This window comes from Rhamphochromis longiceps, linkage group LG19 (assembly GCF_057381845.1).
Source record: "Rhamphochromis longiceps isolate RC_006_pf linkage group LG19, R_longiceps_female_GT1.1, whole genome shotgun sequence".
Classification (NCBI taxonomy): Eukaryota; Metazoa; Chordata; class Actinopteri; order Cichliformes; family Cichlidae; genus Rhamphochromis; species Rhamphochromis longiceps.
In genome coordinates this window covers 21,364,329-21,378,392 of record NC_140575.1, presented here as the reverse complement: position 1 = coordinate 21,378,392, position 14,064 = coordinate 21,364,329, and the positions used below count along the sequence as shown (strand labels likewise).

Here is a 14,064-nt window from a genome sequence, read left to right as displayed (position 1 = left end):
CTTATTTATATGGTCTTGAGAGGCGATTTGAACCAGTTTTAAACTTGTATGTTTTATAAATAGACATCCGCTTTCAGAACTCTATATTATTGTATTGTGAATGTATGAATTGTGTATCTTATTTTGGTATTCTATATGAATTGTTAGTATTAAAGAAGAGAGTAGCTGTTTATGCTTATATTGTGTGTGATTGGTTGTGTACAACAATCCATTTCCTAAATATTTAGACTTTAACTTCCTATCAAAATTGTATAGTGTAATAAAGTGATACTATTTGCATTAGTTATACATCGATATAAGCTATATGAAGTTCAGTGTAAAATATATCTACAGTTTTGAAATGGTAGTTGCTGTAGACGACAATTTTGAAGGGCACTTGTTTGATTTGAGTACATTAAATATTTTTTATGCTTTTGTCTTTCATGTTTTTCAAGTTGAAACATTAGGTGGCTCTGTGCTCTTGGCGTGGTTGCTAGTGATTTATAAATCAAAGGTCAGCTTTTTATTGCTCTGGTTTGAAGGAAGAATTTCAAAACAGGGACACCGTAGGAAGTAGTGAGTGACACAGGGAATAACGCAGAGTGTTGTAACACTGTTATTTCTACAAATTGTTATTTTACTTTAAAACTCTGTGTAAATGTGACCTAGTTTTACACAATTATTAGGAAAATATTTTATCTGTCTCGATGCCTGTCAGCTCGTGGACCGCAGCATGGGAAGGATTTCGGTGACATTATCTACAGAGAAGCTTTTTAAAGTTTTAGTCATTGGGGATCTGGGGGTTGGGAAAAGCAGCATTGTCATGCGTTATGTTAATAAACGCTTTGATGAAACATACAAAGCATCCATTGGAGTTGACTTTGCCCTAAAGACAATTGAATGGGATCCTAAGACAGTGGTGAGACTACAGCTTTGGGATATTGGAGGTGAGTTTCAAAACTATAAAGCAAATTCCTGTACAAAAATACTGGATGAACAGGCTAAATCTAATTTTATGGCATCTGTTATAAACTCTGTAGAAACTGTACTGCGACACTTCTGTGAAAACACGATTTAAAAAGTTTCTCCAAAGCTTTTATCTGTAAACGTTTTAAATGTAGTAAAGTAATATCTCGATACATTTATTTATATATAATGTGTATTTGAATAGAGTATACCAGAGATACACTCCCTAGCCACTGCATTAGGTATACATGTTCTACATAATGTCTAATTGGCATTGCAGCAACTCAGTGCATTTAGGCATGTGAATGGTAAAGATGAACAGCTGAAGTTCAAACTGAGCATCAGAATTGGGAAGAAAGGTGATTTAAATGACTTTTAATGTAGTACGGGTGTTGGTGCCAGACAGGCTGGTCTGAGTATTTCAGAAACTGCTGATTTACTGGGATTTTTCCCCAAAAAACATCTATAGGGTTTAGGGAGAATGGTCCAAAAAAGAGAAAATGTCCAATGAGTGGCAGTTCTCTGGGTGAAAATGCCTTGTTGAGGACAGCAGAGAGGCCAGACTCCTCTGAGCTAAGACAACAGTAACTCAAATAACCACTTATTACAACCATGATATTCAATGAATGAGCAATACATCAAACCTTGAAGCAGGTGGGCTTTAGCAGCAGAAGACCAGAAGTGTAAAAACACTGAAGTTACAGTTTGCACTGGCGCACCAAAATTGGACATATTGGAAAAACATTTCCTGGTCTGATGACTTTTGATTTTTTTCAGCAACCTTTGGAAGGTAGGTACAGAATTTGGAAATCTGGCTCCATCCTGCCTTTTCATCAACAATTCAGACTGGTTGTGGTTACTGTGGGTTATTTTTTGGCACATTTTGGGCCTCTTAGTTCCATTTTTTAAACCCCACAGCCTACAGAGGATTGTTGTTGACCATGGCCACCCCTTTATGTCCACAGCGAACCCATCTTGTTACGACTGCTTCCAGTCACAAATGTCACAAATCCAGTAGCAAGGTGTACTTAATGAAGTGGGTGCTGAGTGTACATTTACATTTAAAATGATAGAAAGTACACTTATTTGCCTAAAATATATTTTAAATAAACAAGAACTCTGGAGGAAAGCATTTTATTTGCACATAATATTCCAAAATTGCACATTTTTTAAAATTCATCCAAATCCATTTTTTCCCCTGTGGAAATTATATTTTAGTTCTTTTTTGGTGACACAACTTTTATACACATTTTTAAATTTAAGTTTAAATTTGCTGAATGCTTTAGTGCCTGGAAACTCAAGTCAAACTGCAGTGTTGTTGTTTTTTTGATCCATTCTTTACTCAGAGCTAATTTTAATCCTAGCCAGTGTCCATGGAAACATATGATTTTATTTCAGAAAATTATCAGTAGTCTCTCAGTTCTTACATAACATTTAGGTTGCAGTCTGATTTGACATGATAATTCAGACCAAAAAGAAATAATAGCTGCCTATCCATGAGAAAAAAAAGACACATTCCTACTTGCAGCCAGGTTTTATTAGAAGTTGAGCAAAAGGATCCATTACACACATAATTTTGTTATCCCTCAAGGCCAAGAGAGGTTTAAGAACATGTCCAGAGTGTACTACAAAGAGGCGATGGGAGCAGTAGTGGTCTTTGACATTACAAACAGCTGCACCCTGGAGGCTGCCTCTGAGTGGAAGCAAGACCTGGATACCAAAGTGCGTCTTGACAGTGGCCAACCGATCCCTGCTGTCCTGCTGGCCAACAAATGTGACCTGACGGGGAAGGATGGAGCCTTGGTGTCCTCTCTGGACAGCTTTTGTAAAGACAACAGCTTCCTGGGCTGGTTTGAGACTTCTGCTAAGGTTTGTGCAACCATAGAAGGGGAATATGTGCCTTCAGTAACAGTCAGTGTTGGGTGTTTAGAGGTAATAACGTTAGGATATTCAGCAGATCATTAACTGATTATCTCAGGGATTGGATTCTGTTTGACTAATTTAATAGATTTTATATCTAAAAATATTCATATTGCAAGTAAGCATACTGCATGAGATCATGCATTAGACTTGCATGAGGGTATGCTCTATTGCATGTGTGAACTTTATCACTGCAGCTACTGCATATAACCTGTTCATATAAATATGTTAAAATATTAAAACACGCAGCCAAAAACTTAACCCGGCGGATGCACGCACAATGTTCTAAATCGTGTTCTTCCCTGCTTTTTTTTTTTTAGGAAGATATAAATATTGAAGAGGCAGGTGCCTTCCTTGTCAAACAAATAATGCTGTGTGACACCAGCCTGTCCGCTGAAGAGCACCACTGGGATAGGATCAAAGTGAACCTGACTCCCACGGAGAGTCAGAGTCAGTCACTGTGCTGCGGGAGATCACTGTTCTGAGACAAAGAGCCAAACTAAAGCTACTGCTGGTTAAACAGAACCTGACCTGTTTGTGGTGCTGGGACATGAATCCACAGCCGCCTCAGTGAAGCTATGACAGAAAGCCACCAAGCTTCAGTAGCTTTATATTCATATTTCTGCTTTGCTGATTTTTCTCAATAATCTATGGACTGTGTGGGCTGCCTCATAAACACCTCTGTGGAGACAATGAGCTCATTCCTCTGATAAACCACTGATCCAGTCAGGATAATAAACAGATCAGCATGATACACATCCTGCTGGGAAAAGCCTGTGACACTCACTGCACAACCAAGACGTGCTAGTGAATGACCCACTATGATGAGGAGCCACAAGCTATCTAACGTTTATTCCCATGCAGAAAAACAGCGAAAATGTATATTTCATGAAATAGTCCTCATCAAATGACACTTTATTTGATTGCAGCTTCCACTGTGCCTTCTTCTGTTATGCAACCCATGCATATAATTATCTCTTAATCACTTTTGCAGTAAGATGAGCTAAGACCCAAGCATAAGCAAGGCATCTCAGATTGATATGGCCAAAAGCAGAGAAAAGCTATCAGCATGACCTGATTTTGGTGGAGAAAAGAGATTTGTGAAAATGCCCAGAAAGTACACAGTGTCCTATACTGGGAGCAGAGCATTTAGCATGTATCTAACAAATATCAGAAGAGTGAGTGTATGTGACTGTATGTGTCAATGAAGTAAAATATCAGCCACTAAATTCTGGCTGAGATTGAAATAAAACCATTTGGAAGTAAATGACAAGCTCATCCATTCATCGCACACCCTCGACAGGTTACCAGGCTTATAAGTTCATTATTAGTTTAGTTATTGCTACACTGCCTAAAGTAACTGGATAATTCTACGTTGATCAACTTAACAAATATATTTCTTGCCTCTTTTTCATGGACAGTTTGTTCATTTAAATCATGTCACCATGACCTTTTTAAAGGCTTGTAAATTTTATGCTTTAATCAGTTACAAGGTGTTTTAACAGAATACGTTTGAAATAATAACTTTTAATTGAGTGGTTTGTTTTAATGCTATTAATGTGAAATTAAAGTGCCTTTAAAGTCGGACATTTAAACCAGTGCAATGTACGATACCTTGTCTTGCTCATTGACATGTTTTGTGTTGCTCAGGTTATTTTTGCACACCAATCTGTTCTTTGCTGTCCTGTAGTTTTACCTTTCGGTGTCCTTGCAGTGCAGCAAGGGAACTGTTCTACATCCTGCCGCTGGTTACCTTTTCAGAGTAGCATTTGTCCAAATTCAGCCACTCTCTCCAGATGTGTCATGAGAATGGATTTAACCTTGGAGTATAATCACATAATGTTTTGTTATATCAGCAGTTGTTGACGTGGCATTAATTTGCATTACCATAAATTTCCCCCAAAATAGATTAAAAAGTTAAAAATGGGCACCATAATTTCCCATATTTATCCAAACCCCATCACAAATTCATCTGATCTCTACATGCTGATCAAAGGAGTTGCAGCATAAAAGCCAGCAAGGTAGTTTACCTCATGTGGCAATTGTGCCTGAGGCAAAACGATGGAAGAAGTAACACACAACTGCTAATTTTGGATGTATGTCCCAGTTTCTGGAGACCTACATTCAGAAGTCAAAGAGGGATGCTGGCCCCAATACTTTTTCACATCGGACACAAAAGCCCCGCTCCTTAACTTGTTTATAAATATGACAGTTTGAATGGATGGGAGCCTCACTCCCAGCAACAGATCCCATCACTTGTGCATTATTGATATTGCCCTGTTTTATCAGCCCTCCGGCGTGCATTTTCTCTGGCAGCTTCGTTCATATATTCATGACTGCATGACAATTTCAATTTAGTCAAACTTGTGAATAGGTTTATAAAGCGTAAAGCTTTGTGCATAGCTTTGCTGTGCCTCTCACTGTCTCCCATTGTGCCTTGTGTGACCCATTTTATGATGTCCTGTGTGGAAAAAGTCTTTGAATAGCAGACATTTGCAGACATTCTCCTGCACCTACATTATATATGTTGATGTGCCCGAGTCCATAAATGCAAGAAAAGAAATGCTAGAATATGAATGAACCTATACCCTTTAAACTGACCACGTCCTGAACCATCAAGGGGCTCCATGATGACGGTCTGGAATCCTTACGTTGCTGTCCATGGTTCTGAATTTTTGTCACAAGGTGAGTTCTCAAACACAACAAAATACAGATTTAGAGGTTAATAGTTTTGCTAGTAGATGACGCCATCTAGTGCACAAAATATACCTGTGCAAAGACACTTTGAGAAGGGACACAAAGTGTTTTTTTCTTTTGTGTTGCTGTCCACATCATCGCTGAGACAAACTGATTCTATCTGAAAATCCTGTTTCTGATTCTAAAGGGTTATTGGCAGTACTGAACCAGTCCTGTTTCCCCCATCAACCACCAACATGCTTTGCTTCATCGCATCATGTTTCTGAATCAGATTTTTAAATTTGTAGCTACATTTGCAGCATTTAAGTGTTATCTATAGCAGTTTAAAGGATAAGCTAATCAGATGTTTTGCATGTAATGATCTGCAAAATAACCAGTGCCAATGAAGCTACTACTTTTTTAAAAGCAATATTTAAAGTAGCATAAAATGCAAATACTCAACTTCTTCCACTTTGTGATCAGTGCTGTTTGTCAAATCCACACACTGCACTGAAAATGTTTTTATTTATATTATTTGGTATGCATTCTTTTTTTTCCCCCAGCAGTATGAATAATTGAAGTTCATACAGTTATGATAAAAATAAAGTACTCACTCTTTCTATTCTAAGGTTTTACATATCAGGACATTATAAATAATAATAATAATGTGGTCCTTCAAGTCGGGCAAGTACAACCTCAGATAAACAACACATGACATATTACACCATGCCCTTATTTAACAAGAATTAAGCCAAAATGCAGAAGTAGACATACATGCGAAGCACATTCTCACAGGTTTCATAGGAATTACCTCTATAAACACAGACGATTTGACAGAGACTACCTGAAAAACATGTAACATTAACATGTACTTTGGTGTAGTATGGATGGTAGTAGGAGGTGGGGGTCTTTATCAATACCAAACGCTGAAGCAGTATAAAAAAAGAAAATACTAAAACACTGAATATAATACAGCATATTAGTACAAATACCTCATGCCAACTGTCAGACACAGTGGTAGTGGGCTGATGATGGTCACTGAGTGAACTCCTCTTCATACTAAAGCATTTTGGAGTCAAATGTGAGACCATCTATCTGAAAGTCAAAGCTTTCTGAAATTAGGTAACGTAACAGGACAATGATCCAAAGCACAGCAGCACAGATTCCGAGTTAATAAATTAAGCTTAAGAAATGAGAATACAATATGTTTTGTTTTGTTTTTGCAACAGTCAACAGGTAAGAAAGTGTCTAGAAGTCTATTATGTGTAGACAAAACACTGTAATCTTGTGTCAGATGCTTTTTTTGTGCTTGAATGATTCATGAGTCTAAAATTACATCACTCTTAAAATGGCCAGGTACAAGAACTGGGCTGGAAATGGACAAAAGAGCAGCAAAGCAAAGCTTTGACATTCAGAAAGTCTGAGCCATTGTAAAAATTTACAAGAAAATCTACTTGGAAGCAAAATATAGGAGCAGTTCAAGACTTTTTGCACAGTGTTGTATGTGATATATTATTGAAAGTCAATACAAAACTTTTGACAGAATTATATCCAGAAAAGAACCAAAACTAAACAATGTCTTAAATCGAATTTACAAAAAGGCTCTGACGTTTTAAACGTGTATTGCAAAGGCCATGGCTTTAATGTCTCATTAGGTTAACTCGACAATTTTCTGTCTTTTGTGTCTTCCACGTGACTTTGTCAGGTGTACCATTTAAGGGGAGCTGCTTAATTCCTGAATCAGTTAAAATAAAACTATATGCCCACATGTGAAGTTTTTTAATGGGCTAATTAAAAGAATGACATATCACAAAGGTGAATATTTAACCAGGTTTTCCAGCTTTGTGTCCAATTCTCTGCAGAGCCAAAATAACCTCAATCTTCTTCCTTGGGGAACATAAGGAATGAGGAAATACGGCCTATTTTTCAGAAATGCACAATAGATTGGAATAGAATACCAGAGGAGTACCCTTATATCGCGTTTCAGTGGGAAAGGGCGTTAGTAAAAGATGCTTGTGGCTACATTGTCTCCCTGCGTTATTTGTTTGCACTTTTAAACCACTCTTCAAAGGATTGACAGGTGTCACTGGGGTAAGGTTTTGCTTCCCTCCCAGCCCTCGAGCATTGAGGCTGCTCGGGACTCTTCTTTAGCCAGCAGGGGGCCGCAGGGCTATCTGAATTCCTTGTGTTGCTATGTAAAAAAAATTATAACTAAAAATTGTTTGAAGAGCTCACAGCGCCAAAAACGTTAAGATTGTGGCAAAAATAAAGACTTTGTTTTTGAGGATTTTTTAAAATTCTAATTGAATTTTGAGCCACACAAAATGACCATACATAGGTGTTTAGAAATAATAACACTCCCTCTATTAAACTTACAATAATTTAAGGATATTGATGTCTTTTAAATTGGTTTAATTTGCTATGATAGCTATCAAAATGTATACTGTATATAATGTATATGTATATAAATGTAAACCTATTTATGCTCTTCTTTTTTCTCAGCAGGTGTCAACAACACAAGCAGTTTTAAAGCGTTTTGTCAGCTCACATTCCGATCGAGGTCACCTAATCTGACGGGTCACGGAATACACCGTAACACCGGTCCTGCATCCGGGTGACGGCAGAGCGCAGACTCAATCCCCGCTGCAGTTCACTGCGTTTCCGTAGCCACTTTGCTACCCGCTGAGCCCTGGTTGGGGAAGGAGCTGGCGGAAACGACTAATCCCGGTCGACTAAACGCCAAAGCTGGCAATATAAATGGCGCATTAGGGCTGCTATCGGAAGGGACTCTCTAAACCAATGTTCGTGACTCGGGCGCTTTTGGAGAATGCGTTGGCAACACCCTCCGTAACATGTGAGATGTATACAGAAAGGTATTAACTGTGCGTTATTTCGGCTAACTAGCTAGCAGCTACCCCCTTCTCTGTATCCAATTTATGGTAGCTCGCTTGATCTGTTTTCTGAACCGTCGCTTGTGTACCGGAGGAAAATGAAGAAGTTTAATATTCGGAAGGTGCTGGACGGCTTGACAGCGGCTTCTTCCTCCTCCTCCGCAACTGCTCAGCCGGGTACTCCCAGGGAAAACGATGTTGTCCAGGAGACTTTACAGTCGGAGCATTTTCAGCTTTGCAAGGTGGGTTTCCGTTAATAACAGCTAACATTAACGAACTGACAGTCAGATGACAGCAGCGTGACACAAAAAAAAGAAAGGAAAAAACGCTGACTGCTTTTATTTTTGGATATTAATTTCATTATTTAGGATGGAAACCACTTGAATGTGCACACCAGATTTAAAGTCACACACTTGAACACTACAATGTGATTTATTTATATGTAATTATTTTTTTAGTCTATTTTAGCCAGCCCTGCCTTGATGTAGTCCATAGTGGGCTGTTTGCATTGCTCTGAATCTTTGAAACTGTATATTCGTCACTGTAAAATATCATAAAATTACAACACAACACTCACCCACCCCATTTGGACATTGCTCACTTCTATTCATGCTGGAGGTGCAGGTCTAACGTGGGTTTTAATGCGAGTTGTTGAGGGCAACATCTGCAGCCTGTATTTCGTTTATCATAATAATAGTGGATCCACTGCAAATTTCCCATGTTATGTTTCAAAGGTGGTGAGAAGAACACTTTTTATTGCAAAAACTCCAACTCTAGTAAATATCCAGCACCTCTCTTACCTTCAGCTAAACTTCTACTTGGATTTTTATACTAAGCCACCACCATCCACGAGTGCAGCAATCGCTTCAGAGCATAATCTTTGTGGGTACAGTGCATAAGAGCATGTGAGTGAACAGCTTTGGCAAAATAAATAAATAAAACTGATCATTTAAATCATAACCTCACAGGTCACTACACAAGAGCTCCCCAGCCTTGTTTTTTAATCATTCACGGTTTAGTAATGCAGACTGTTAGGGCTGCCTGGAAAGGTTTCGCCGACCAGCTTCAACTCCAGCTGGGAGCAGAACAGGTCAGGTCCCCGGGTTACAGGGCCATGGCATTACCTGTTATGTAATCCTGCTGCAGGCTGCAGAGAGCTTATGGATGATTGAGCAACGTTTCCAACCTGAAACAATTGGGTTATAGATGCCTGATGATGATGATAATTTGGAGGATAAGCTACTGCAAGATTCTGACAATAAAAGTCCAGCTCAAGGTTGTCATATTGAGTTTTACTGTTGTTTTCCAAAATTAATACTTCACAGATATCAAGTAGCCATGAGAAAGATATTTCAATAATGTTTATGCTTTATCTAATTTCTTTTGATAATAGAGCACATTTTCCACATTGATGGATTGCATTTCTTGGAGACTATAATTTTTTAATGTCAGCTTGACTGTGTAGGAGATGATCGAATAGCTGGCTTAAGGTCTAATGTAAATTCTGCTTCTTCTTTTTTTCCTGCAGACTGTGCGTCATGGCTTTCCATATCAACCATCCTCAATGGCTTTTGACCCCGTACAGAAAATCTTGGCCATTGGGACTCAGACTGGAGCTTTGAGGCTGTATCCTTTTTCCCATGTGAAGAGTCATGCAAGGAAAGTAAAGGTTTACTTTAAAAAAAAAAAAACCCAAAAAAACACTCTCACCCACACAGTCGTGGCACACATGTGTAAGGAAAGTAAATCCGTGTCCAAGTTCCTGGAATCATTTCCAGGAACATTTTTCCACTTAAGTTGCCATTCAGCATTCCACAAAGGCACGGGAGTTCACAGAGTAAATGATCCTTTCTGTCTATTGTCATCCAACGCTACAAAAAAAAGAATCTCCAAAACAAGCTAAAGGAATCTGAGTTCTTAGGCTTAGGATGTGTTTCTGTGCAACCAGCAGCCTCCTTCTCCTGGAGCACCCAGGCTCATTAGTGGTATCTCTGCAGTAGCATGAACAGCTCCTCTGCCATATGCCGAGGAGCCAACCTCATCAACTGTGCTGCCCAGTCAGTGCCAGGATGCCACTTCGTATGTGCTGTAAACATAACTGGACTTGCACGACATGCACACACAATCAAGCTGCCACAGTGCTGTGTGGCCCCTCAGGCAGTTGGAAGTCAGTTTCGTATTTCTTTGTTTTGAAGGATAAAAATTTGCTTTTACAGCTAACATCCGTGACTCACAGCAGCAGAACTGCCCCTGGATTCCAGGCTATTAAACACTGCATGTGATAGTCTACTCATATCCAGGTTACGCCTTCAGGGCTGACCTATTAGTGTATCAGCTCAGGGTTTCCCTTTGTGCTGGTATCCTGCTTAAGAAGCCCACCTGCCTTGTTTAGATTTTCATTAAGTGGCTTTGTCCTCATCATTATCCACTCTCTAGATTAAGAGGGCATGCTGTTTTTTCACAGGGCTACTCCCACAGAACATACACTGCTTCCATGTTGTCCTAATGTGCAAGGTGGAGCTGATGGGATTACTGTCATTCAGGCAATTGGTCCATTTATCAAAAGATGGTCTGTATCGATCCACCTCACTGCCCCTGGAGTTTGGAACTGCTGCCACAGCTCAGTAGACATAAGTTCAATGAGGTGTCTACAAGCAATAAATGTCTGCTTTTACAAGATCTGCCTCTACTACAGCGTTTTAATCAGTGTGTAACTCTAGACATTTCCGTGCTCTTTCCAGTGCAGTTTTGGCAATTATAAAACCATCATATCTCGTGTTTAAGCACATGCAGATAATCTTTGTGTGCGGTGACCGTACACATCTTGAACTTTTTTAAAAACTAGACATCATGGTTGATCCAATAGCTGAGTACTTGGGATATATTTTGTTTGGTTGCCGATGCTATAAGCATAAGGGGTCCCTGGTTTGATACCGGCTTTTTCATTTGATGTGTGTCATTAGTGTAAAAGCACACATGTATAGACAAGCCAGCTCTCCTCTGACTGGTTGCACTTGGCAAACAGAATGTTTGAACAGCAGGTGGGTGGTTCTTCTGTGCTGTGTAGACATGGATGACTTCCTTAGATGACCACATTAGGGATATACTCACTCACTAACATTATACAGGGTGATGAGCAGGAAAAACCTAACATTTGAAGCTGTGTTTTCTCCCTGCATACTTTAATTAGTGAACCCAATATAAATATATTAATTTTAACTTTTTGCAAAATCAGTATTTTATTAGGTAAAGGCTGGTCTGATCGTGGTAGAAGTCAGAATTTGTTTTTGAAGGTTTTCAGAGTAGAAATGCTGTACCTGCTTCACTACGCTGTAGTTCCTTCTTTTTTGGTATTAATATCTGCACTTGTAGAAAGACTACTAAAGACATTATCAGTCTTCTATTGGTAAACTAGCATGAAAGAGAACTTCCTGTCATGCGTATCATCTGTTGACTTTGTGAGAAAACCTGCTGATGTTGAAATGCTGCGGTGAACCACAGTGGTTTACCGAACAGGGAAGTGTTGACGTTCATAGGGTATGACTGAAGTGTGTGATGTTTTTAGGGACATGGGGGGATATCCTTAAGAAGGTTACGAGAGCAAATTATTTGGCATCTGCTGTGATATGTCAAACTTTGTGACATTAGGACTAAAGTGTGCTTTCCTTTCATACATGGGTAAAAAAAATGCATCTGCAGGGTTTTCGTCAGAAAAGTTAACCCCAGTGGCTTTGAGTGAGACACCCATAGTTTTGTTTAAATTTAATGTTTGGTGCAGTTAGCAGCAACAGTAGTCTAAAAAGACACATTAGCTACCTTAATGGGTGTAGCTTATGTATTCAAAACTATCTCTCTTTTGTAGGCCCAGTGAGGGGTCAGTTTAGGTCAAGAGTGGGCCTTTAACTTTCCCAAGGGGCCACAATTTGGGCCTCATTGGAACATCTACTCTTACTAGCAGCAGCTTATAAAGAGATAAAATTAATATTGAGCAGAATTGCGTTCAGCTCCACACCATTCCCAGTTTCTCATGTGGTATCTTGGGAAGATGAATTTCCCACTCGTGACTTGTGCTATCCTGTGATGTGCTTACGGCGCTGCTATTGATTTCATGATTGATTACCAGATAATGGTTTTCTAAATTCTCAAAATGTATTTGATTTAATAGTATGACTGGAAATCTTAAAGTGCAGGTCAATACAGTTGCTCAGAGAGTTGATCTATTCAGTAGGACGCACAAATAGACTTCCAATATTACCAATATTTTCTGTATATTTGTGTTGTTTGTGTGATTGATTTCCCCACTTTTGTGCCAAGGAAGTCGAAATCTTAATTACAAAATATAATGCTATTTAATAACGGATAAAGCATTTTATTTAATCAGACAAAGCTAATATCCAGTCAGTTCATCGCTGTGTTGTCTTGCAGTCCAAAACGTTAATTAATTCAGGACAAGAAGCAGCAGGAACTCTTCACCTCTCAAAAACTGGAACCTTGCAATCAACTAACTGATTACTCAACTTAGGAAGTTACTTAATTTAAGAGAAAAGCAAATCATATGAAAGTTACCATATGACCAACAGTGTGAGACAGGAACTAGCATTTTGAGCTTTTTTGTTTTGTGGTGTGACCCATCTTCCTGTGTCCACACTGCCAATGAAATTAAGAAATAAAGAGAAACATGTATTGTTGTATAGATGGTCTATTACTATGTAGATTATACCTGTGGCCCCTAAGCTTTTGATCATGTAGTGTGGCAGGAAGTTAGAAAAGAATGCACTCGCTCCCCGCAGTGATAACATCTTGTTGTGAGGTTCGTGTTAGTAATTTCCTGCTAGCCTAGAAAGTAGCTTTGCTCAGCAGTACTATTAACCTATATTGCAGCTGAATCAGTTTTACAATACTTACAGCGAAAAGTTGATAATCACTGGAAAACAACACATACTTCGTGTTCACTGTTGCCTGGTTGCTTAAATGACCCCCACTGGATTACAGAAATATGATGAAAACACTGTTAAATATTACCATTCTTGGTTTTTCAGCTACCTCTCTGCTCTTATGCTCTTATTTATGCATCACCAGAGGGTATGCAATGGACTTAATGACTCTTCCTCCTCCTCCTCCTCGTTCATTGTGGACCTATGGAAACATGATAAACATTAATAATTTTGACAAATGTTGTACACAACCTGCAATGCCAGGAGCTAAAACTGGACACAAAGGTCGTGGGTGAATGTGAGGTCAGTTGCCCACAGCCTTCGACTGGCGCCAGCTAAAAAAGTCTTGACTCTAATAGTCTGAGTTTACCACTGTCATATAACGACCTGATGTCCACTGTTGAGCCCATCCTGAAACGGTGTCCTGAACCCCACCTTAGTTTGTTTAAGGAACTGAGGGATTGTTTGATCACTGCTTGCTTGTTTAATCCTGTACAGAATCATACTATTTGAGCCTTAAAATGGTTTTAGTCGACATAGCTGCCAGTCTTTGGAGCATTTCTTTTGCATGCTAACATTAATAGTATGAGAAACACTGCACCTTTTTTTTTGTCTCTGTGGTCTGTCTGTCTGTTCATAGACTGGCTGTATGATTAGTGCTCTTGTGGTTTCCTCCTCCTTTTGTGCTTGCATGCACA

At 39.1% G+C, this 14,064-nt stretch overlaps 2 protein-coding genes across 7 annotated transcripts in view; both read left to right on the top strand.

Annotated features, from left to right (window-relative positions):
- The first annotated feature begins 712 nt into the window (after nt 1-712).
- On the top strand, nt 713-3,350 carry rab32b (RAB32b, member RAS oncogene family). Its single transcript, XM_085390728.1, has 3 exons — nt 713-926; nt 2,537-2,814; nt 3,186-3,350. The coding sequence occupies exons 1-3, from the start codon at nt 713-715 to the stop codon at nt 3,348-3,350; spliced, it is 657 nt and encodes a 218-aa protein (XP_085246854.1).
- A 4,752-nt stretch (nt 3,351-8,102) lies between these two features.
- Nucleotides 8,103-14,064, top strand: part of stxbp5b (syntaxin binding protein 5b (tomosyn)) — a 28,658-nt gene continuing 22,696 nt past the window's right edge. The window contains exons 1-2 of one of the 6 annotated variants that reach the window (XM_085390910.1): nt 8,103-8,674; nt 9,961-10,058. In XM_085390910.1, the coding sequence (XP_085247036.1) occupies nt 8,531-8,674; nt 9,961-10,058 (242 nt within the window). In that variant the 5' untranslated portion in view covers nt 8,103-8,530. The remainder of the gene's footprint in view (nt 8,675-9,960; nt 10,059-14,064) is intronic. The other 5 variants (XM_085390904.1, XM_085390906.1, XM_085390907.1 and 2 more) reach the window with 5 other exon arrangements.